Raw genomic sequence first — 25,505 nt, forward strand, 5'->3', positions numbered from 1 at the left:
TTTCATTTTCTTAATTTTATTAAAACTTTATTCTATTAATAATATATGACAAATATTCAGACTAGCCTATTTTATCAAACCATAAAGCGGTTGTCCTGGACAACTGAATAATGACAACTGTATCAAGAGTATTACACTTAGCTCAAAAAGGAAGAAAGGGGTTGGTGCATGATTAATCAACATACACATTTTTAGATGCTGCAAATAAAAATCAGGATGTACACATGAGTTCTAATTGTTTTGTTCCTGCAATATGCAGCTGCCATTAAAATTACATATTATTGTCAACAGATGCTTCAGTGATGACCCCTCAATCTAACACAAGGCAAACATCACAATATAATTTACTCATATGGGAAAGAAATCGACATGCTGACTAATTCTGATGGTGTTGAGCAGTATGTAGAACACCATAGCAATATGTAAGATGTTATTTTGATGTTACTTTATCATATTCTTTTAATTAATACACATCAACATCTTACATTCTACACATCAATACCTCAAGCAGAATTTTTTTCCATGTATGGACCATTAAGTGTGATATTTACAATACAGTAATACAATACTGTACAAAAGTTCAATTGCTGGTATCACAAATGTTGTTAGGGCCTTGCAGCAAAGATAGTTCTGAAGTTTTGTGTAACCCTTGGCATGGGAACAAGAATCATGTCTGGTTGTTTTTTTTTTTTGGCACAGATATCATCCTACATCCTAACAGGGAGCACAGCTTTACAGTTGAGCAGTACGTAAACAACATCTTGTGTGTGTGTGTGTGTGTGTGTGTGTGTGTGTGTGTGTGTGTGTGTGTGTGTGTGTGTGTGTGTGTGTGTGTGTGTGTGTGTGTGTGTGTGTGTGTGTGTGTGTGTGTGCGTGTGCGTGTGCTGTGTGCGTGTGTGTGTTGTGTATCCCTCCGTCAGGAATGCCAAGCATACTGCTATTTTCTTCCCTCTGCTGTTTGACCATACCACGAGGGATGAAGAAGTTTTAAAAAAGGAGTGAGAGACAACAGGGGAAATCTCCAGAACATGGAAGGGCATCAGTCATAAGCTGCAAGAGAGAGACAGAAGAGCAGTTATACACATCTGCTATTCGGCCGGAGTTCATGAGAAAGAGGAGCATGCGATCCACTTCAAAAATGAAGGTCGAAATCCGAAAGAAGGTATCATGCAGGCATGCGGTCACACCAAGGTGGTCTTACTTTCTATTGTGAGGATGCAGGTACTTGCTGCTGTGCCTCTGCTGTTCACAGCCTTGCACATGTACTCGCCCTCGTCCTCTGGGAAGGTCTCCGGCAGGTACAGGCAGTAAGTCTCTCCTCTCTCTATATACTGATAGTCCTCACAGTCCTGAAGCATCTCTCCCTCAAACCACCAGGTCACCTCCGGCTTCGGCTCCCCGGTGATCTTAACGGTGAACCGAACCGGCTCAGAATCCACCACCGACTGGTTTTTGAGGGGCTTTTTGAACCACGGAGCCCCCGACCTGGCATGATCCTCCTCATCTTCGTAAGCTGCGGAACCATTGATGATGCTCCCCTCCTCCTCCACATCATCCTCCTTCTTCTGCAAACAGATGACAAGACAATCACAAACTTACCAAGGTCAAAGCAGCCTAAAACAAAACTCTTGCTGTGCTGTCAAGCATTAGGAAGAATCTTGCTTATATATACTTCTGCCATGACACGGAGGATTTACTTTTTGGAGGGCAGCATCAATTTCTTGCTGCTCAAACTGCATTCTCTGCAGCTTCTGCTCCTCTATCCTCCTCCTCTCCTCTTCCTCTCTGGCTTTGGCCATTTGTTCAAAGCGGGCTCGCATGTCCACCTTCTGTTTGAATGGCGACTCCTCGGCCCTCACTGAAGTTGTTTCGCTCTCCTCATCCTCCAGAAAAACATAGCAATTATAATGGAATTACAAAAAAGTATCTTCATGACCTCTTGAATTATTGATGTTGAAAATGTTTTTACCTCCAGGAACCTCTCAGCTTCTCTCTCTTTAATTTCATCATCGATGGCCTTCCTCCGTGCTCTCTCCATCTCAATCTTCTTCTGAATCTCTTCTTCAGTCAGCTGCTTGATCTTCTCAAACTTGGATTTTAGGTCTTTGGCCTGAATGGAGCCGGTTCTCTTGAGCTTAGTCAGCTCTTGATACTCTTTGCTTATGACATCCGAGCTTTCATTTATTTCATCCTGTGAAATTTGAGCAAATTTAATCAGCATGATTAAATTATATTCTGATTATATTTTAATGTCAAAATTAAAATGTTCAATTTGTAACTGCTCTAAGGTGCCTAAAACGTGACTCTTTCATGTGAGATGGAGGAAAACATTTGTCTAAATAAATAAAGTAGCTACTGTTTTTCTTGGCCATAATGGCTGATAAAGTCTGAGCTACCAAAAGCACACGGTATGATTGCAATTTTCATCTGTTTTACACTGACCTCTCCCATCTCCTGTCTTAGTTGTTCGAATTCCTGCTTCTCTTGCTCCCGTTTCTTTTTGCGCTCCTCGGCCTTGTGTCTCCTCTCAGTTTCCTCCTTCTCTTTCAGCAGCTCCTCAAAGTTGATCTCCAGTTTTCTGGGGTGCAGTGCTTCCTGAGACTCACTCTTCACCATCCCTTCCTCCTCATCTAGTACCTATACACACAAGTGTACACACAGAAGACATGACAGTTACAGTGTGAAGTAACTGACTCCTTAAAGTATTATATCCATGTTTAATGCAATGCACTCTTAAGTGAGGCTTCAGTTTAGCGCAAAACAGAGCAAAAATAATTACAGTCTAATACTTACCCAGCATTGAATAAAACCAGCAAACTACCAAACAGGATCATTCTTCATATAACATGCATCCAAAAACAACAACAAAAACAAACAACAAAAATCCCTGAATAATCGTAGAACTTTGTGCCCTCATACTTAAAGGAATAAATTCATAATAAAACACTGTATTATGTGCTGTTGATTCCCTTTATTTTTGTATAAAAGTAACATATCTGAAATTAAAAATATCTTACTGTTTCATCTCCATATGCAGACTTTTCCTGATTCAGGCCAGGGCCCTTAAAGAAATAATTTGGACACGGGAAGAGCAGTGTAGATGTTTTGAGCCAATCAGAATGATAGAAAATAAATTAACAAAAATGACTGATCCAAATGTAATCCAAATTGATAACATTTAGATGGTCAGGGTATTAGTTTATGTTGACCAAAATTGCTTTTGTCATAACTGATATGTATTTAATGTATAATCCTTGAACAAATGCTGTTATACTCTAGACATAATAATAAGGACTATAAAAAAAATAATAGCAATATAGATATTTCTAATTTTTTTTCTTCCTTTCTGCTATGAGAGGTTTTTCTTCCTGTTAAAGGGGAATTTTTGTCATGTGAGACGAGTTGAATTGTTGGGTTTCTCTCTGTAGTGTTGTAAGGACTTTACCGTGTTAAATGCTACGAGATTAATTGAATATAAATAATGTTTACGTATGTATTGTTTTCATGTTTCAAATATTGTCAAAGTGCAGATTTCTCCCTGTTCTTTTACAAAGGAAAGCTAAGCAGCTGAGAAGCAGCAAATTCAGCCAAAGCCTGAACAACACTAACATGGCTCTAACATGTTAGTGATCAGCCAAATACATGCACATTGTGGAATTTTTGGGCCCCTGTGCCATGTAGACTTACCATGCTCTTGCGGGCCTCGGCGAACGTCCTCTTTTCCTCTTCCAATCTCTTCTTGGCCTCCTCCTCTGCCTTCTTTTGCTCCTCTTCTCTCCTCTGGCGTTCAAGATCCTCAAAACTGGCACATATCTTCCCAGGCTCACTGCCCTCCAGGTTCAGCAGGGCCATCAGTACCTCATCATCCTCATCTACGAGCTGAGCAAAAACACAATAAGGTAAGCTTTGAGAACTGCAGGTGAGAAGTGTCTGACTGATCTTTTATGCATTTGTAGGAGAAGTTCAGGTGAATTCTACCATAAAGGAATAGTTCAACATTTCCAGATATATGCTTATTTTCTCTTTGGCAAAAAGTTTAATAAATATGCTCAATATGAAGTTAGAGCAAGCAGCCAGTGATCTTAGCTGAACATACTGTCCATCTCTTATTATCTATACAAGCTGTTTCTTCTTGTTTACAGTCTTCATGCTGATTTACAGTTAGTCTGTTACAGCCACTCCTGTCTGAGTTCATGTTTTCTGTCCATGTCATTTCCTGTTTTATTTTGGTACTTACCTTCTCCTCTTGTTTCAGGTGTTTTGACTTTCTGTCCTCGTGTGAGTACCTACTTCTTCCCTGATTGTTTCCACATGTGTCCAATTGTCTTCCCGCCCTCATGTGTATTTCTTCTGTGTGTTTATGTCATTCTGCGCCAGTTTGTTGTTGCGCTCCATCGTTTCATACTTTCTCTCCCCTGTGGTAACTGAATTCTCTGTTAGTCTTCCTGGTTTTTGATCTGTATTCGACTCTCCTGACCTGAGTCTTTGTCTTCATACCTTTGTACTGTCTCCAGTTTAAGTCTTTTTGACCTCTTCCTGTTTTACTGGATTCGGCCTCTGTCTTGGCCCTTTGATTTTTCAACTACAGTCCTGTATATTTTTGAAAATACATCCAGTAAAGACTTTGAGCTCTATGTTTTGAGTCCTACTTTTGGGTCCAACCTGTCTTTGTCTCCAGCATAACACAAACAGGCTGCTTGCTGTAGTCTTACATTTAACAGATAGATATGAGAACAGTACCAACCTACCTCATTTACCTTTCTGCCAGAGAGCGTATGCACTAAAATGTGCAGCTGCTTTGTCAGGGACATATTAGATCATTGACATAAAAACTATACTGATATTAACACCAGATATGTTTAAAAAAAAAATCATATTCCCAGAAAACTCTCTTGAGTTCACTTTTTTTGGGAAGGGATTGAATTGTATATATAATAATAGGAAGCATATTGACCATGCTTTTCCTGGCTTCAGCAAAAGCTCTTCTCTCCTCCTCCATTCGTCTCTTGGTCTCCTCCTCTGCTTTCTTGCGCACTTCTTCAACTCTTTGCCTCTCCAGCTCTTCAAAGCTTAATCTCAATTTTCCTGGGCGCAATTCCTCCTTGTCTTCCTGAGCTGGATCAACGTTTTCCTCGTCTTCTTCCTGATGAGACACAAAAGTTTTATAAGCACTGATTCATTTAGCCCAGCATCAGCTCAAACATAAAACTTCTATATATACTGTAACTGTACATTTTAACTGAATTTGATGTCTAAATGGAATCCAAACACTTCTTGTGAGTATCAGAATATGTTGTAACAACTATTACTTAAATGTGTTGATATAGTTTTCTGGAAAAAATGGATTTCTAAACAGTTGTTTATTCTCTGAAATTGTCATGTTTTGAAGTTTTGTTTACCATTCCCAGCTTAGCCTCCTCATACGCCTTCTTCTCCTCCAGCAGGCGGCGTTTGGCATCCTCCTCCGCATGCTTCTTCCTCTGGTCCTGCCTCTCCTTCTCCAGTTCCTCAAATGTCAGCTTCAGCTTTCCGGGAGTCACCTGCGTTTTCTCTGAAGGCTTCTCCTCGTCATCCTATTCAAAGAAATGTGATAAGACCCTTTTAAGCGCTCCCCAATCATGAAGGCAGCCATAAACACAAAAAAACAATATCTTATGTTTACAATGTATTGATGTTTATTTCTCCATACCATTTCAACAACTGAGTGTCGCTTGGCATCCCTGAAGGAGCGTCTGTTTTCATCGTATCGCTTCTTCTTCTCCTCCTCTGCCTTCTTCTTCAGGTCCTCCTCTCGATTTTTCTCCATGTCTTCAAAGTTCACCTTGATTTTGCCCGGAGGTCGTGATGGCTTCGCTGGAACTACGCGGACCAGGATCGTGTCATCTCCTTCCTAAAAAGTAAGATTAGCCAATGTATCACAAAGACATTGAGGAAAGAACTGATGAAATCAAGACCATTATGGAAAGTCATGTTCAAGGGGCTAAACTCTTGTGGACAGCTTGACACAGTGGCAAAGGGAAAAATAAATTCAGGTCACTCAGAGAGCAAAGCCACACACGAACTGAGAATAAGAGCATGTGTGAGTGGGTAGGCGCTAACTCTAATGTCACCATTTGCAGTAAGTCAGTCGAAGATAGCGGGGACTAATTCAGGCGCAGAAGGCAAGTCTAGAGCTAATTTAATCCCTGGGAGGTGTGGGAAACAGTTGCCAGTCATGTGCTGTCTACACCTGGCAGCTCTGTTCCAGTTGTTTCTAGATCACCCAGTCAGTGCTCCCTCACACTGAAACAGGAGCGTTTTTAATCACGAGATCAAGGGCTTCATTATGATATACGGGTAACAAGACTCAAAGAAAAAAAAAGAAAAAATGGTAAAGTCAAAAGTGTGTTTGCGTCCCACTGTACACAACGGGTATATAAAGGCACAGAAAAAAGTAGAAACTTTAGTAGAATCTAGATTGTTAGTAAATGGTGTTGCTAACATTGCTCATGTTACCATTGGATTTTCTTTGCTTTGCTCTTCTTTCAAGGAAAATCTCCTAAAAAAAAAATGGTGTAATGCACCTAGAGACCAAATAAACTAAAATTACTGTATCATAACTTCTTTGCTTTTTGTAAAGTTTCTTATCTGCTACTAATCCAATTGTGGTGGAGAGAAACTGAAACCTGGTGGTAAAATACTGGGTGTAAAATAGTGAAACCAGCCTAAATCATATCTGAGATTTTACATGAAGGAGGAAGACTTCAGTGTCCTCAGTTGTACCTGGGACCCTGATTGTTACTGATGATGATAAAGGCCGAACAGTAAACATACATTCAAAGTAAAGAGCTTAATAAAATCAGTCGTGTCCTCTTAAGGATCTTCAATTGTTGGAGTTTTGTTAACGTCATTGTTCTTTTTGACTGTTGTCACTACTGGAGTAGAACGAAGGCAAAGAGGAAGCAGGTAATTACCTGTAATTGTTGACACAAGAATACTAACATAACCATTACCAAGAAGTGTCTGAGAAAGTCAAAAACTCTATTGTTATTGTTCTGTCTGCACTGACTGAAAACATTCATGTGATTTACCACACATCATTTTCCACAAGTCTTCCACAGTTAGTGACCTAATTACCATCAGTTTACAGGCTGGTCACATCAACAATCCTACTGCTGGTTTCAGACCTATATCCGGCTTCTGCCAACTGTTCAATCTGATCTCAGTTGCCACTTAAAATAACTCAGCTGAGTGGCAGTTGAGGATTACCTGAATCACTACAGATAAAAGTGCGCCATTCTCACACAGCACTGAACCATCTAGACCTGCTTCCCTGTGAAATGTGACTGTTTACGTGTAATTCTACCCGGGTTCACTAACCTCAGCGGCTTTCTGAGCCAACTCTTTCTTGATTTTGGCTTTCTCCATGTTGTCCTGGGCTTCCCTCTTCTTCCTCTCGCCCTTCATCCGCTTCCTTTCCTCCTCTTGTCTTTGTTTCTCCATCTCTGCAAACTTCCCCTTCACACTACCTGAGGACATCACAGAGCAAGACACAACCTTTCAGCCTCCTCTTCCTCGCAGATCCCACCACTCAGTATTCATCTTGTTCTACCCTTTGCATCCCTTTGTGTGTCTTACCTGTGATTTTGGGGACGTAAGATTTTTCTACCTTTGCCGGCTTCACCTCTTCTTCCTCATCGCTGGAGGCAAGTAGTTCCTTTATCTGTAGCCGATCAGATGGAGAGTGGGGTAAGGTTACGGTTTAGCTGGGATCATCTCCTTTGCCACTCAGGAGCCATGCTGGTCCCAGCAAGAACAAGGACCTAATCCCTGCTAATAGCTGGGTCATGTGGTTTACAGGTGGGCCTCTGATTGGCTCATGGTGATGTAGCACAGACAGGAGGTGAGCCTAGGTGTCCGGGCTCTGCCACTAACATACACAGGCAGGTTGGTCTGTCTTAGTATCTCTGATAATCCACTCACATAAAACCCTATCATTTATTTCACCACAGTCGATCTCCAAAACAAGCTGTCTTAACATTTGAATTCTTGATCTCTGACATCCACATACTGTATGTCAGTATCTTACACATGTATATCCTGTTTTATTTTTGTGATGAAATATCAAAATTCCTTCTTATGAAGCAATATAATGTAGATATCTTGGGGATATTAGGGTTGAAATTAACATATATTTTCATCATAACTAATCTATTATTTTTACAATGAGCTAATCAAAAAATTAAAGCATAAAATGTTGAAACATTATAAAAAATGTCCATTCAAATTTCTTCTTTTTGTCTTTAAATGTCTTTCTTGACGATTAATCAATCCTTTTTTGTTTCACCACTATTATGCACACTTTTTCCAGTGTTACCCAGCTCAATGTGTTTGGTAAATCTTGGACCTGGATTACAATTTTAAACCGAGTTCAAAGAGTTGAACAATGCATGGCTGCACAACATGTGTTTAAAGTATGGGGCTGATAGGTTTCAGACTTTTAGTCCACATTAATATAGATAAAATGACCACCTTTTAAAAAAAAGTCATCAAATTAATTTAAGTAATTAATATGTTAATTGTATGAAACACAGTGTGATTGATGTTTTAGTGCAGTGTAGGAAAGACTGAGTTCTCACTCTAAGTCGCAGCTCCATCACCCCGTCATGCCTCATCATGCCATGCAGACCACAGTCTGAGGTTAGTGGGGTTATCAGTCTTTGACCTGCTGCTTCCTGCGATTCCACTCCCTCTCCTTGATGAACTGGTCCTTCCTCTTCTGCTGCTCGTCCTTGTTCCTCTGCCTGCTGCGCTCCTCCCTGGCCTTCTGCATCGCCTCAAACTTGCCTGACACGTCAGCCTTGTCTTTGTCCAGCTTCGGCACGTAGCTCCTCGCCACCAGCTTTCTGGATCTGAGGAGTCTCTATGGTTGAACAGTCAAAACAGTGATGAGAGAAGTCATTTTAGGTTGGTTTCTGTGAAGGGAAATGACCATCACATCATCCACAAAAATGTAAAGATGTTTTTCATCTTATATTTCTGCCTCACCTCTTTTTTCAGTGCCAAATCAGAAATGTTCTGTTCTTCATTTGTGTCAGGTTGTGCATCCTCAGTCTTCTGTCCAACACCATAAACAGCCTCTGATAGATCATTTTCATGATTTGGTGTGTCATTTTCTTTGTGCTCCACGCCGTTCAACTGTGTCTTGTCAGTGTCATCACTTGTTTTATCATTCCTGTGGCAAGCTATTTCATCTGCGTGTGATGTCTTCTCACTTGCCTCCTCGGCCATATTGACCGTCACGTCATCTTCTTCATGACTCATATCATCTTCTTTGTTTTCTGGATCACTCATGTCCTGTTCAGTTTCATTTGCGAAATCTTCGATGTCCTGGGCAACCACAGCCTGCACCACCTCCGTCATGTTTGTACCACAATAACAAGTTGACAAAGAGGCTCTGTGCAAATTTTACCTGCAAAGCAAAGAATTCATGGTTCAAATGTTTCTGCCTCCTCCGTGCATGAGGCACTATCTGCTCTACAAACAGTTGAGAAAGAAACAGAAGTCGGCGCAAAAAATTATAATCAATAACTTTAATTTCTGTAAATTACTAAATCTATTTCTCAAATAAAGAATGTATTGTTACTATAAAGTACGGTACTACAAAGAAACTGCAGCTGCTTAATGACTTAGTGACTGATGTCACAAAATTAAGACTGGTCTAGTTAACAAGAAGTTTATGTGCTTTTGTTGGCTGTTATCTGAGTTATAGTGCCTGTCCATATGTGCACTCGTGTGTCAAAGTGTCAAACAAGAACAACTTCTTTTATCAAACATTTTAACAATTTGTTGATTCAATTTTTTATAGTTAAGATCTTTTCGTAACCTGTGTTTTTATAGCTCAGTTAAATACTAATTGTATATTTGCTCAATCATTCCCACCCCCCCTACTTTACAGTCATTTGAAAAGTTAGAATATTTACTTTTCCCATTTGATATATGTTTCTGATATATCAGATCTGTATGAGCAACAAGCACTTCTTGAACACAGACTTAGGGGCAAAGAGAGCTGCTGTGTCTGGAAGCTTGCTCGCCCCTATTTATAGCCCACTTGTGGGTCCAGGACATGTGATCATGGCTATTTCTGATGAGTGATAGGCAGTTGGACAGAGCTCAAGCTGGCACCCACATGTCGCCCCACAGACCCTTGACAAAATGGCCAGACTAGGAGCGAGACAACTGGATGAATGGTGAGCTGTTTGGACTGTTAGTCATCCCACACAAAAGCTGCTGCTGTTCATCCTCAAGTATCTTTTCTTTAGTACTGTGACACAATGCTGCTTATTAGGAGCTCTGCCTTTTCAGTGTGTGACCTACAGTCAACACATTGAGGTGCGACCATTGTAGGCCTCACTGGCGTGGTCAGCTTAAAAAAAACATCCCACTGGAAGTCTAAAGTCTACTAGCTTAATATTTACAGCTTAACATTTACATCACATTTGTGGTTGGAATCAAACTAACTGTATTTGCCAATTAAGCACACATACAATTCATGTTTCCATCCATAAACATATGCAGGAGTTTCAGACGGCCTTGAAATCAGGATTAGAATCAAATGCTGACGTTGGTATCTGACACTAAAAGTGAGACTGATTTGATCAGATAATCACTGCGCTAATGTGCTCACTTGCTTGTACATTATCATTTGGATTTTTCCACCCTCAGTTTTACTGGCAAGGAGCTGACTGTCAGGAGATTGACAGCACAGACTGACAATTACAGGATCCTCTCATAATTTTCCCCAAGCAGCCTGTGGTGTTTCTTCTGTTGTGCATGGTTGGATATAAACAGTAGACCCTACTATATATAATTAAATATAATATCCTTTAACATCCTATTTAGGATGACGTTGAAAACATTCGCTCTGCATCCAGTTGTTTTGTTGGCTATAAGGAAAAATCATTGTTTGTCTAATAAATCAATTCAAATTTTACTTGACTGAAACAGGTGAAGATCTCCTGGCAAATAAACTCTCAAATACAACATGTCAGGAACAGAACAAATAGTTTTGGCAGGTGATGTCCTATTTCTGTACACAGCTGGCACAGAAAATCATGACAGTGCTTTGGAAAATAAAAGCCTGACAGAAACACATAGTTTCATGTGTCAAAATATAACCCATGCAACAAATATTTTTGATAGAATAAGAATTCAATTTGTTTTTTCTGTGTCTGCATATCCGGAAGCATGTTGACTAGTGACCCTGAAGTGTAACTGTGACAAACCACGATAATAAAACCTTTTTCAAAACGTGATGTCAGACTAAACTGTAATTTAAAATGCATGGTAGCCTATGTTTAAATAATAACAATAATAATAATAATAATAATAATAATAATAATAAACAGACTTGTCTATTTTATAGTTTTTATGGCCTCATCTCCCAAAATAATCTGTTAAAAAAAAAGAGATTTTACCTCTTCAGCGTGCTTTCGTCCTCCTGTTTATAATTTTTATTTTTAAACGAAATCCTTTTTGGGTAGTTTAAATACCAGAAGAAGTGAAACCAAGCGGGACAATCCGAGATGCGACCACTCGGTGCACCAACTCGACTGGCTGCTGGTCGCTGGTCGAGTGTCGGTGAGCCGTTTCCATAAAAGTACCGTTACTTTCTACCGGATACGGCATTCCGCGCGCGCCTGCCACAGGTTCAGCTGTTGCCCCGCACGCGTGTCCGCACACACGTGCACCCGCACAGGACAATCCTGGTCATTGCTGTCACAGCTGCACAAATACTGTTAAAACTTTAACTTAACATCATCAACAAAAATCATTTATAATTTGATAGGACTTTTAGGGACACAGACTATTATAGACTTACAATTATATTTTGATATCACATGATTCAGAGGTAATTACCTTAGTGATATGTTTTTATTCTTTCAGATACATTTTTTTCATCCAGAGATTGAAACAAGTGCACATGCAATTATAAAGTTTCATTTAGGATCAACCTTTGCCTAATATACAGTAGGGTAATACTTTGTGTGAAATATGTTATATTATGTATAGTTGTGTTTGTTATTTACCTGTTACACAACAAATTTTGTGTGGTTTTCTGCAGAAAACTTATACTTAATGCACATTTAGATACCAGGTGAAGACAAGCTTGTCTGGTAAAGTATAAAGTGGACACTCTTTTGAACAGGTCTGTTTAGGACAACTGCAATCTTAATGCAGACAGAGTTTATTGTTATCTGCTTGTTGGCCTGTTGGAGCCAGGATTCCTGACTTATCAGTGTCATGAAGAGGGATACAAGCTTGCCCTTTATTTTGGCAGCACCAGATATTGTGGTCATTCTTCTATGCAATGAAAGTTATAACTCACATCGTCATGCCAAGAGCAACAGAAAACCATCCTTTCAATATGATCTCATGTAGTTCAGAAATTCCTACATATCAGACATCTGACGTCATATAGTCAAGTGTAACATGTTCATCAAAGGGCTGCCACAAATTTTCATTTAAACTAAGATGAGAAAGTGCTTCTCTCACTGTCGTGGATGTAAATAGAGACCCTGCTGCAGACACATTTAGTCTGCTCTAATGCACAGCTGCTGACTCACTGACCAAATAGGCATCTGGCAGGAAATGCAGAAAGTAAAGACAGTTACAGCCTGTAATATTCTACCATGTTTGGTACGCTAATGCAAAATTCATTTTAAAATGATCATGTTAAGGATAAATGTCATGGTCCAGTAAAACAGTAAAAGTTACATAATTTCAGCAAATACTCAGTGAGTCTATTGAGTCCACCGTTGAGGTTTTTGGGAAACCCCCAATAGGAGGGCCATAGCTCTGACTAATACTGTACTTAGAAATGAAACCTGAGAGTCTCAAAGGTTGGGGTTCCCTTTGATAAAAACGCATTGAGACTGTTTGGAAGCCCTTTCATAAAATCTTCAGGTGCAGACAATACAACTAAAGTGTGGTGTAGAAACTAAATAAAGTGGATGTAGTTCAAGCTCACTACACTTCTTTGTTGTTCTTTCTGTGAGTTTTTTGTGGTTGTACTTGATACACATTTGCGCGGACACATTCATTTTGTAATGCTCATTATATCTCAAATTGTTGTAAAACAAAAATTAACTTTAATAAAGTTACATGATTTGAACATTAAAAGAAATAAAGTTGCCATTACAGCAGTGTGTTGGACTTGGTCTTTTCACTTCCTGCTCGGATTAAGGCATTACTTGGGCTGGGGTCTCTGACCTCTCAGGGCACTGAGGGCCCTGTCCTCCTCTGTTCTGAATCCTGCAGGGCATCAGGGACAACAAGGGGACCGCTTTAAATAGCACTACAGCTGTGGCAACTACTCAACACTGTAAGGACAGCTAACCTGAGTCAGACTGCGCCTTTGCCTCAGCTGCCACAACCCTGACACCCCTATGAATATTTTTGTGGTGGTCCAGCCCATGCTCCCTCCTGAAGCCCCAGTAGACCGCCTCAGCAGGTCAAAACTGTGCCTCGTGCAAAATGCATGGACACACAAATTTAAAGTAAACTCCTCCACTTTTGATGTCACATGACAGACTGTCAACAAATCATTCAAAATTGTATCTTTCCCTCCTCTCATCATATCAGCCTATATAACAAACATAAACAAGTGAAATAATGTACGACTCTTCTCAGTCTGCTCACTAATGTCCCAGCTGAAACTAAGTAGGAGGTACAACAGGTTCCTGCCAATTAAATTAAATGCCACAGTGATTCATTAATGTCCAACATAAAGTGTGTCCTTTTGGGTCTTAGTAATATCAGCCATGACGCTCAAACATGTTAAGCTTGTCTGTCGTTATTGAGGTTAGTATTTTGTAGAAAACAAATCATCACTGGTTGTTTGTCCATTAAAAGTGATCAGCTGTCTCGGCATACAAATCTGAGGCATCCATGTTAAATGGCATGGACTTATGACGCTGTGTGGCCCGTTGGAAACAGTCCTCACCAAATGGCAAATGCAACTGTTCATTTCACTGAATTACAAAACCTGCTTTGCATTTTAAAGAAAAAACAACTCAACTGAGCTGCTCAGTCGCCGGCTATCCCCGAGCAACAGTCTGGCTAGGCAGACTGATCTTGAAAATTATTTGGATGGTGAAGATTTTTCAGGACTATTTGTTGTAACCCCAACAATGTTGGTGATGCACTCTATAATGTCTCTGTTTTGTTTTTTTGCTCAATTGACATTTGATGCTCCTAAAGGTACAAACCAAACCCTCTTAGCTAAAAACCTCACACATATGTTTGAACTGTTTTGCGGAGGACAAGCTAACTCTCTTTTAGCTCACTCCTTCTCTTTGTCTCTGAAATCAGAATACAGTGCTGTTTGTTTTGTCATTATAGAAGTTGAGATCCTGCAGTATTTTTCTCTTTGAGACTTGCTTTTACCCTCTTGAACTAAACAAGAGGTAGGTAATGTCATCATTTCCCAGTTGTGACTGCTGAGTGCTCAGCTGTCATGAGGAGAAAAAGCAACTCCAGCACAGAACAGGTGCTGCCTGCAGACAGAGCAGGCACAAGGACCCAGCTGGTTTACAGCCACTCAGCAAAACCTTTATACTGAAAAAACTGTTTCTAAGAAGAACTTTTGCAGAATTCAGTATTACCGGCCAAAATTACAAAGTCTATGACTTTAAACATTTGGTTATACTCCATCACAGGATTGCTTTTGAAACCATTTTTTTGTCCATATGAGAGTGGGCTTCAAAGTGGCCCATTGTTCTTCAATGAACAAATGTCAGTCTCACCAGCTAACAGGCAGTGGCGTAAACAATGCATTGCTCTGCATCACTGGCTTGTTGACAACCCTAAAAAGTGATTTTCTTTTAAATAATATTCATTCTTATTTTTTTAAAGTGTACCCTTAGTGTAATCCACAATTTTGGATCTTGAATGTCTGTCAAATATCGAACCTAAAACTAACTTCACCCTGGTACTGGTTGGGAGAGCTTTGTACGCGTTGGTTATTTTGTAACTTGTTGCAGATTTACTTATTTATTGACTAACTAACACATTTACTGAAGGCAAAGATGATTTACTAACTGAAGTAAATTGCAGATGAAAATGATTCATTTCAGCAGAAAAGAACACAAAACAAGCTTGTTTTGAAGACGTTCTTCATATTTAATCAGGCTGATGAAGGACTGTAGAACTGAGGGAGCCTAAAGTAGCTTTTTTTGATTGGTGTGATTTAATATGAGGATATAACCTACTAAATTACATTAGCATTTGCAAACGTATACTTGGAAACATGACAGTGGAAAAATACAGAAAGTTATACACCTCCATATATAGAACAAAAGTGTGAAAAATATGAATTAATGAATTATTTCATGAGCCATGAAGACATGTCATGAGTCCTCTGGCTTTTACACAGAATTTATCCCTCTTTTAAGGTGAGATCAGACATGGGGAACCAGCACAAACATCTTGACCTTTATACAGTCTGAAGGCTGAAAAAGTAGTTAAGAAAGATTCTTTTCTTTCTTGACCACGAGTGCTTGGATTTCCTTCCATGACACTATAAGGTCATAACCTGTAACGTGCTTTGAGATGACATATGTCATAAATTCATTGAATATTATTTGCAAATAGGGTGAGTTTGAATGTGATTTAATGTGAATTACTGCACAGCATGTCCATCCATGTTCTTTTTTTCCCTGTAAGATGAGTAAACATGCCTAAATAGTAATGAGGTTACCTCATGGTACAGCTTGCATTTCCATTTCTGGGAATAATACTCTCTGTGGAATCAGTTTTATGATAGAAACGAGTTTGAGCTGTATATTCTACTGGACGGTTTTTTTATGCATGTCAATACAAAGCCTTCCATCTCTTTTTTTTCAGGTCAAAGTTGCTTCTTTTGCACAGAGCATTCCTCTAATGAATATTTGGGTGCATTTCCACTCAACCAAACAGGGTTAAAGTCCCTCCTCTGCAGTATTGTGTAACTGATTATAGGTATTTAGGCAACAGCTCAGGCTGTTTAACTTCTGACTGCAGCTGCACAGGACTCGCAATCAGCTTACTGCAGAAGGTGAGAACAGCTGACATATCTTTTAGACTTCAACAATAATAGTACTTTTGTTCAACTGCAACAAGGAAGAGACCTAGTTTTGTGCCTGTGGTGTCTGGATGGCGCAACATTTTTTGTCTTTTGACAAATGAAATAGTTAATGATAGAAAATACTTGACACTACAGTACTTAAGAAGTTACATATATGTAAAACTTTGCAGCAGACTCTTAGTCTTGCAACATTTCTCATTCATAGGGCCTATAGCAGCGTTCCATCTGAGTTGTCCATTGTTAAGCCACAAATGAGCTGCAGACACAGAGACTTCCTTTTCTTATGCGAATGACAGGAGATCTTTTCATTCTTTTCTTTTTATCTTTATTTTACACAGCAAAAAGTTAACTGGAAACACGAAACAATAAACTCTGTCACACGGTAGAAAAACAATATGCTCCCGTGCCTAATGCAGCTCTCTGTTTGGCACCTGCTGCCGTCATGATGTCATTATGTCACAAAAAAGAGGGCACGTCAATCATTAACATAAATGTCTTTCAATATATTTTACATATGTTAGTTCCTGCACAATGAGCATAAATCAGAAATTAAATTACTTATATTCCCGAAACTCAAATGAACTAATAATACACTTGTGGCTCTTACAGGGCTTGTCCCTACACAAGTGCTCACCAATGGTTCGACGTGTGGCGGTGGTTGGAGCAGGCTGCTCAGGTCTGGTCTGTATCAAGATCTGTGTCGATGAGGGCTTGGAGCCCGTCTGCTTTGAAAGTAGTGATGACATCGGCGGCCTGTGGAACTTTAAGGTGAGGGAGGGCACTGTTTGAGAGAGCATCCCACACTTGAATCTATTTTTTTTTTTAACTCTTGTTGCTGTTGTTAGGTCATGCATTTATGAAATATGAACAGATTAGGTAGTTTGTCCTTAACAATGATAAAAAAAAAATACAGTGGATGAAACCATAAAATATCCTTATCTGAGGGATGTTTTCCTTGTTTTCCTTTCCCCTGAGCCGCAGCAATCCAGCATCTATCGCTCCCTGATGGTCAACACCTCCAAAGAGATGATGTGTTTCAGTGACTTTCCCATGCCTGCTGACTATCCAAACTACATGCACAACTCACAGCTGCTACAGTACTACAGGCTCTATGCTGAGCACTTTGACCTGCTAAGACACATTATCTTCCAGGTCATTTCCTGTTTCATCATGCCGAGCATCATTGCCCTCTTTGCATCAAGCCATATTTCTCAATATCTATATGTATGTTTGTGTGAATGTGGGCGTGCATGCTTCAGACCACGGTGACGAGCGTTACACAAAGGCCAGATTTCTCTGTGTCTGGTCAGTGGGACGTAGTGACCACAAACAGGAGCGGAGAGGAAGAGAGGCACGTCTTTGATGCAGTCCTGGTGTGTTCAGGTCACTACACCCATCCAGCCTTACCCCTGTCTGTCTTTCCAGGTTGGTGGACCAATAAATATCACTTCTCAATAACACTTCTTATGACTTAAAATTTTCTTGGATAAAAAAAAGAGAAAAAAACATGTTTTTCTTCTCATCTTTTCTGTCTCCAGGACATGAGACTTTTTCTGGCAGGTGTTTTCACAGCTCGGAATATAAGGATGCAGATGCCTGCAGAGGAAAGAGGGTGGTGGTGGTCGGCATTGGCAATTCTGGAGGAGATATTGCTGTAGAGATTAGTAGATCTGCAGAGAAGGTAAGACAAGAAGAAGATCAGAAAAGCTAGTGTTGTTCAGCAGTAAAAAAAAAAAAAAAAAAAGAGGACCTGAGAGATGATTTCAATTAATATTTATTTGTGTTAAACTCAGAGTTGTGTTAAACAAGGTATTTTCTTTGGCCACGTGTTATAAAATATTGTCTCATTTTCCGTATGTTTCCACCTACAGAGTACATGTGCTGTGTGTTTACACTCAGTCTTCTTATTCTCCCTGACAGACATTTCTCAGCACACGTCAGGGGGCTTGGGTGACCGGCAGGACGTCCAGCAACGGACTTCCTCTGGACATGACGGTTATCACCAGGTTCAACAACATCCTCATGCAGCTTCTTCCTAAGAGCTTGATCAACTGGGCAGCAGAGCGAGCGCTGAACCAAAAATATGACCACAGACTGTACAGCCTGCAACCCAGACACAGGTGACACACTGTAATATGTACTGGGTGATGTCTGTTCCTCCATGCCTGATGATTACTCCCTTCCAATTCCTTGGTCTCAGTGCTACACTGCACCTCTTCCTTCTACTCATCAGTCTGAGTGATGTGCAGGTTTCCCTACCAGAGTTAACACAAACTTAATGAATAAAGAAACAGTAGCAGTTTTACAGTTAAGGCAGCAGGTCTGTGAGCTGTACATTACACATGCTTTGAGCTCAGTGCTAATGTTGGGATGCTAACATGCTCATAAAAGTATTGCTATGCTCTCCATCATGGTTTACATTTACCTGTGGCTTTAATTATTATCCCTTTGTTTGAACTGTAAGGAACAATTTCATTGCTGTAGACTCAACTTTGTAAAATAAGTGAACAAAGATGAAATTTCATCAATATTGTTTATATTGCTAAGGACCATAGATTCTTAGCAGTCATTAGTCATTGTGCAGCTTTAATCCATGACTTTTATCAGTACCAGCTAATGCAATAAAATGTATTGCAGCAGAGGATTTGATTAATTCCATGTATCATTTCCTGTCTTACACAGACCTATGGACAAAAGGCCTTTGATCAATGATGATCTTCCAGCCCGAATCCTTCACGGGGCACTCGTCGTGAAGCCCAATCTAACCAGGTTCAAGGACTCAGGAGTTGTGTTTGAAGATGATACAGTGGAGAAGAACATTGATGCTGTGGTCTTTTGTACAGGTTATAACGGACACTTTCCATTCCTGCCCTCAGCTCTGTCTGAAGGACCCAATGGAGAGGTGACATTGTACAAGTAAGTGCATGGTGGATACAGTGTGTGGCTGAGACCGTATTCATAGTATGTTGGACAGCCTGCAAAACATAACTAAAAGTTAAATGCCTTCTTAAAATACTTGTAATTGTAAATGTATGAAATTCATTGATTGCTTTTATACAGTATGACATTAAATTATGGACATTTCAAATTAAGTTTTGAGTAAAAACAAGATAAAAAAAAAAAACCATAATTAATAATCATTTATTTTTTGACCTATAATTATAATATTCTAAATTTAATGATTATAATTTAAAAAAATATTTTACCGTGTTTCAGGAGACTATTTCCTCCATCCCTGCACCATCCCACACTGGCCATCATGGGTCTTTTCCAGACAAAAGGACCGATCATGCCCATAGTGGAAATGCAGGCACGGTGGGCTGTTCGAGTTTTTTCAGGTAACCTCTTGACACACACAAACACACACATGCATGATTGTTATTGAGTGAGATGTTCGAGTAACTGTGTCGTGTCTTCAAGGTTTGAGCCATCTTCCATTGAAGGAGAAAATGCTGGAAGTGACTGAGTGTGAGAGGAGAAGAAACATGAACAGGTAGATATGTTCCTTAAACTGATATTCCTTTGATAACCCAGGTAGACAGTTCAGATCCGTCCTGTTAAAAGCTGAATTTCATGTCAAAATAAGACCTGTTAATAACATATGTAAACATTGTTTTCTCAGCTATCCCTGCCCACGACAAGCTGCTCTACAAGTAGATTACATCCCATACCTGGATTTCATGTCTGAGGAGGTAAGTTTACTTCCAACACTATTTATGATTTTGTAACTATTTGTTCATGATAGACTTTCAATCACAGGTTGGTGTTCGACCAAACCTCCTGAGACTGCTACTGAGAGATCCTGTGCTCTGGGTGAAGGTCTTCTTTGGTCCATGCACTCCTTATCAGTATCGTCTCACAGGGCCTGGACAGTGGGCCGGTGCCCGACATGCTATCCTCACTCAGTGGGAGCGGGTCGCTCAGCCATTCAGAACCAGAGTGGTACCAGAACCAGAGACCAGGACATCTGTCCTGTGTTCTCCCTGGCTGCTCACATTTGGAGGAACAGTGATGGTTGCTGTGTTTTTGATTAAAAATGAGATCATCCCAACGCTGCGAGGTGCAGCTCAGACTCTGCACGGGAGCACGATTTTCCTAAAAGACTCGTGGTTCACTGTGACCACAAAAATATGATGCATGATATATGAATGGACACTTATTGTAATGTCCAGAATTAGCTATTTACAGACAAAGTGCACAGGTCTAAATTACAGAAAATCCTGTATTTCTGTTTTCTTTTTGTGTTGGTGTGCAGAGAGAGTGACAGCCTCCTGGATTTGTTTTAGTAGTTCTATAATGTGGGGTTATAAAAATGTGAAAGTATTTTACTGGCAGGTGTGTTTGTTCCAAAGGTCAGTGTAATCTGCACACACAGCATAAAGACGATCCAAAACTGAGAATGATTAATGCAGGAAAAACACTGAATCACAATAAATGTTCAAGAAAGGTTAAGACCAAGCACAAAGTGGTAAATGCAGGCCAAAACAAACAAAAAAATGTTGATTGAATTTGATGAAATCTTTGTATATTTCTTATTTTCTGAGGCCAACATCTAGTGTAATAGAAGTGCATAGTTCTACAACCAAACTCCACTTGACATTTTAAAAATCCTGATTGTGAATACTCTCAAATCCAAGTTCTGCCTACTTCTCTGTTGAACCATTTGATAAGTTTAATTTGATGAGAAATTTAATCTTGTCCTGCACAACAGTTTTGTTTATTTCTGTTTCTCACTTTGAAATGTCAGAACAAAAGAAGTTAAACAGGTTCAAACAATGTAGGTCAGTGGTTACCATCACTTTATAATATATCTTCCGCATGCAGCATATGCTTTGAGGAAATGCACTGGTGCTGATCTCATTGCAGTCCCACTGCATTGAGATTGGTGCAGGAGTTAATATTATGTCATAAAAATGACAAATACTTTTGTTTTATTCATATTTAGTATACACCTTTGAGTTGCCGTGATTACACAGGGATTCGCTTCCTTCTCAGCTCCATGGCTCAAATACCAAACATTTACAAAATAAGAAGACTGACTTTCACCTAAATGCTCTCCAAGAGTACAAAAAGACATACAGTGTCAATTACATGGAAAACTTTACCATCTTGTGGCCTCTCTATGTTACTACAAGTCCTACCAGAAACCGACCAACAGTACCGATGGCTTCTGTCTAACGGTGGTACTTAATAGCAAAAAAAAAAACGTTTGTGTCGACAAGTACAACTTGTATTTGTATAGTTCTGCAACCGCCGGCAGCTTCCTCAGGTGCCATAGTTTGAAAATACTGTAGGTTGCTGGTCCTTCCCTTCAGTATTGAGCATTGACTGTTTCTAAACAGACATGGGTGTAAACTGCAACGTGACCGGTTGGTGGTTATTAATCATGGAGAACTCCACACTTTAATCACGTTGGTGACATTTAACCCCTCTGTTTCAGACACCATGTTTTAAGTTACTTCTGTATCCTGCATTTTGTATTAATCTTGACGTTCTTAATTACCCTAGAAAGTGACCTAGTAAAGTTGGAGATGAGTTTATTTATTCGTAGGCTATTCATTTGCTTTGTGGACCCACAGTTAACCAATCATCAGCCCCCACAGTTGAGTAATCATCAGCCTGCCCTCTCTGTCTGTATATTAAAATCTGACTGAGTAGTTTAACAGAAGGACATTTACTCCTTTATTCTCTCTCTGAAAAAGAGGTAAGACTGACACAGAAATTCATGATTGGGGTGATCTGATTTTAAACTGCCACAGTAAACTGATAAGTAAATGATAAAAGATTAAATTAGATAGATATATTTTATTAAGATTAAATTGATTTTCTCATGTAAAACTGACAGAATGCTTGACAAGAATATTTTTCTTTTTAGAGAAAAAATAAGACATTTTCTTAAAACAAGGCTTTTTATACTTTATTGAAACTCCTTCTTTGCAGTGTGTGGCTCACAGTTAATCAATCATCAGCCTGCCCTGTCTGTCTGTATGGTGAAATTTGACTAAGTCATTTAACAGGGGGACATTTACTCCTTTATTTCTCTCTCTCCCAGTGAAGAAGAAGTAAGGCTGACAGATGTTCATGGTTGTGGTGTTTTGAGAAGTTATTGCTCAGTAGCAATGAGTGTTACTGTTGTGTAGGTGAGGAAAGAGACATATGCAACCCAAAAACTGAATCGGGCACACCTCGAATGTTCAACAGAGTTTATTTTCTGTGTCTGCTGTACTCATCTGGCAGTGTTTCCTTTGTGTACTCAATTAAAGTTATCTGTTAAGTTTTGTGTTTCTTTTACCACCAGAAACGCTTCAGTATGTGTTCATAAATGGAAACAGGAATAAAACAGTTACTTTTGAACTCTTTTAAAAGTCCACCTTTTTGGCATCAAATACTTTTGCAGTGTGGTGTACACATCCAGTATTCTTTCATGTACTTGTTCAAGTATGATAAAGAAACTTGATTTTAATCATGCATTAATTATGCATCCAGATATGATGAGAAATAATTTTCTGCACTTATCTTTAGGGGATTATATCCATATGTTTAAACAAAACAAAAAAAATCTAGAAATTGTCATTCGTTTTATAATCACTGTAATGTCCTCTAGAATTAAGAAATCAGACTGCTCTGCTGTTATAAAAGCAAAATGTAAAGTTGTTCCCAAATATGAAGAACATGAGCTGCATTTCTCAATGCTCTCTGTTGTGACTATAATATAAATTAAATGTTTTACAAGCAGAAGACAGGTTGTCCTGCTCTATAAAGGTCATACCGTGGCTCTTTTTGCAGGACCCCACACTGGCTCTGCAGGTTTTTCTGGGTCCCTCCACTCCGTACCAGTACCGTCTGACCAGACCGGGTCAGTGGGCTGGAGCCCGTCAGGCGATTCTCACACAGTGGGAGCGGGTGGTTCAACCTTTCAAGACCAGAGTGGTACCAGAACCAGAGGCAAGACCCCTTTCTAGACTGAGTATTGTAATGACTTTCTCAGGTGCTGCCCTGCTCTGCTGCTTCTTCTATAGACACCAGCTGTCCTCTTTCCTCTCTCCTCCCTCATTCCTCACATCTCAGTGAGCTATGTGGTTAATGAATCTGATGTTGGCAGAGAATGTTTTTATGTACTAAGTGAACCAATTTGAATTAGCAATAAACACCTTTTTTTGTATATACAGTGGGTACGGAAAGTATTCAGACCCCTTTAAATTTTTCACTCTTTGTTTCATTGCAGCCATTTGCTAAAATCAAAAAAGTTCATTTTATTTCTCATTAATGTACACTCAGCACCCCATCTTGACAGAAAAAAACAGAAATGTAGAAATTTGTGCAAATTTATTAAAAAAGAAAAACTGAAATATCACATGGTCATAAGTATTCAGACCCTTTGCTCAGTATTGAGTAGAAGCACCCTTTTGAGCTAGTACAGCCATGAGTCTTCTTGGGAATGATGCAACAAGCTTTTCACACCTGGATTTGGGGATCCTCTGCCAATCTTCCTTGCAGATCCTCTCCAGTTCCGTCAGGTTGGATGGTGAACGTTGGTGGACAGCCATTTTCAGGTCTCTCCAGAGATGCTCAATTGGGTTTAGGTCAGGGCTCTGGCTGGGCCAGTCAAGAATGGTCACAGAGTTGTTCCGAAGCCACTCCTTTGTTATTTTAGCTGTGTGCTTAGGGTCATTGTCTTGTTGGAAGGTGAACCTTCGGCCCAGTCTGAGGTCCAGAGCACTCTGGAAGAGGTTTTCTTCCAGGATATCTCTGTACTTGGCCGCATTCATCTTTCCTTCAACTGCAACCAGTCGTCCTGTCCCTGCAGCTGAAAAACACCCCCATAGCATGATGCTGTCACCACCATGTTTCACTGTTGGGATTGTATTGGGCAGGTGATGAGCAGTGCCTGGTTTTCTCCACACATACCGCTTAGAATTAACACCAAAAAGTTCAATCTTGGTCTCATCAGACCAGAGAATCTTATTTCTCATAGTCTGGGAGTCTTTCATGTGTTTTTTGGCAAACTCTATGCGGGCTTTCATATGTCTTACACTGAGGAGAGGCTTCCATCGGGCCACTCTGCCATAAAGCCCCGACTGGTGGAGGGCTGCAGTGATAGTTGACTTTGTGGAACGTTCTCCCATCTCCCTACTGCATCTCTGGAGCTCAGCCACAGTGATCTTTGGGTTCTTCTTTACCTCTCTCACCAAGGCTCTTCTCCCACGATTGCTCAGTTTGGCTGGATGGCCAGGTTTAGGAAGAGTTCTGGTCGTCCCAAACTTCTTCCATTTAAGGATTATGGAGGCCACTGTGCTCTTAGGAACCTTGAGTGCTGCAGAAATTATTTTGTAACCTTGGCCAGATCTGTGCCTTGCCACAATTCTGTCTCTGAGCTCCTTGGACAGTTCCTTCGACCTCATGATTCTCATTTGCTCTGACATGCACTGTGAGCTGTAAGGTCTTATATAGACAGGTGTGTGCCTTTCCTAATCAAGTCCAATCAGTTTAATTAAACACAGTTGGACTCCAATGAAGGAGTAGAACCATCTCAAGGAGAATCAGAAGAAATGGACAGCATGTGAGTTAAATATGAGTGTCACAGCAAAGGCTCTGAATACTTATGACCATGTGATATTTCAGTTTTTCTTTTTTAATAAATTTGCACAAATTTCTACATTTCTGTTTTTTTCTGTCAAGATGGGGTGCTGAGTGTACATTAATGAGAAATAAAATGAACTTTTTTGATTTTAGCAAATGGCTGCAATGAAACAAAGAGTGAAAAATTTAAAGGGGTCTGAATACTTTCCGTACCCACTGTATGTGGTATTTGTCAAAGTCTGTATAGTCATCTGAACACACAGAATGTTTTTTCGTCTTGAAATTGAGCTTTTTTTGGTAACTGGTCTGTTTCTGAATCATGTCCACATGAACTTCATCTTTAAGTATAATGTGACAGTATGCATGAGGATGTCAAATGCATATTACTCCTGCCTGTTAGTGCTGTTGTAATGAAGTCTGTTAATTACCTACAGTATAGGGCTTTATGACAGGTGCAACCAGGCCTCCCTGATTTTGGCCTGTAGACAAACCCTCAAGAGGTTTAATGAATTCCTATGTGATGGAGCTGATTGCAGAACAGATAGACAGACAGACAGACAGACAGACAGACAGACAGACAGACAGACAGACAGACAGACAGACAGGTAGATAGATAGATAGATAGATAGATAGATAGATAGATAGATAGATAGATAGATAGATAGATAGATAGATAGATAGATAGATAGATAGATAGATAGATAGATAGATAGATACATTATTGATCCCGCAAGCATGAAAACAGGGTAAAAGCAATACAAATGACAGAATAAAAATAAAGGTAGTAAAATTATTAAATATTTAAATAAATTTAAAAAAA

The 25,505-nt window shown here is 39.7% G+C and overlaps 2 protein-coding genes across 7 annotated transcripts; one reads left to right on the plus strand and one right to left on the minus strand.

The window, feature by feature from the left end:
• On the minus strand, nucleotides 1-11,596 carry nexn (nexilin (F actin binding protein)). Of its 3 annotated transcripts, XM_069699127.1 has the most exons (15): nucleotides 11,457-11,596; nucleotides 9,028-9,451; nucleotides 8,705-8,902; nucleotides 7,618-7,702; nucleotides 7,360-7,508; nucleotides 5,690-5,890; nucleotides 5,400-5,573; nucleotides 4,955-5,143; nucleotides 3,688-3,879; nucleotides 3,018-3,062; nucleotides 2,443-2,637; nucleotides 1,970-2,191; nucleotides 1,698-1,883; nucleotides 1,202-1,565; nucleotides 1-1,050 (listed from the first exon to the last, which is right to left on the minus strand). In XM_069699127.1, exons 2-15 carry the CDS (start codon nucleotides 9,400-9,402, stop codon nucleotides 1,040-1,042), a joined length of 2,586 nt encoding a protein of 861 aa, XP_069555228.1. In that variant the 5' UTR covers nucleotides 9,403-9,451; nucleotides 11,457-11,596; the 3' UTR covers nucleotides 1-1,039. The 3 variants fall into 3 exon arrangements, with proteins under 3 accessions (XP_069555228.1, XP_069555227.1, XP_069555229.1); XM_069699126.1 differs by lacking the exon at nucleotides 1-1,050 and having other exon boundaries at nucleotides 1,182-1,565; XM_069699128.1 differs by lacking the exons at nucleotides 1-1,050; nucleotides 3,018-3,062 and having other exon boundaries at nucleotides 1,182-1,565.
• Nucleotides 11,597-16,022: 4,426 nt separating this feature from the next.
• Nucleotides 16,023-21,871, plus strand: LOC138621239 (flavin-containing monooxygenase 5-like). Of its 4 annotated transcripts, XM_069699129.1 has the most exons (11): nucleotides 16,023-16,075; nucleotides 16,715-16,873; nucleotides 17,087-17,257; nucleotides 17,365-17,530; nucleotides 17,644-17,786; nucleotides 18,026-18,225; nucleotides 18,788-19,021; nucleotides 19,322-19,443; nucleotides 19,526-19,598; nucleotides 19,728-19,797; nucleotides 19,865-21,871. In XM_069699129.1, exons 2-11 carry the CDS (start codon nucleotides 16,742-16,744, stop codon nucleotides 20,237-20,239), a joined length of 1,686 nt encoding a protein of 561 aa, XP_069555230.1. In that variant the 5' UTR covers nucleotides 16,023-16,075; nucleotides 16,715-16,741; the 3' UTR covers nucleotides 20,240-21,871. The 4 variants fall into 4 exon arrangements, with proteins under 4 accessions (XP_069555230.1, XP_069555233.1, XP_069555234.1 ...); XM_069699132.1 differs by lacking the exons at nucleotides 19,526-19,598; nucleotides 19,728-19,797; nucleotides 19,865-21,871 and having other exon boundaries at nucleotides 18,788-18,874; nucleotides 18,982-19,021; nucleotides 19,322-19,361; XM_069699130.1 differs by lacking the exons at nucleotides 16,023-16,075; nucleotides 16,715-16,873 and having other exon boundaries at nucleotides 16,887-17,257.
• The last annotated feature ends 3,634 nt before the right edge of the window (nucleotides 21,872-25,505 follow it).

The sequence above is a fragment of the Brachyistius frenatus genome, unplaced genomic scaffold (assembly GCF_029030835.1).
Source record: "Brachyistius frenatus isolate BFR_SWC_R1_liver_20210118 unplaced genomic scaffold, ASM2903083v1 Contig_29, whole genome shotgun sequence".
Lineage (NCBI taxonomy): Eukaryota > Metazoa > Chordata > Actinopteri > Embiotocidae > Brachyistius > Brachyistius frenatus.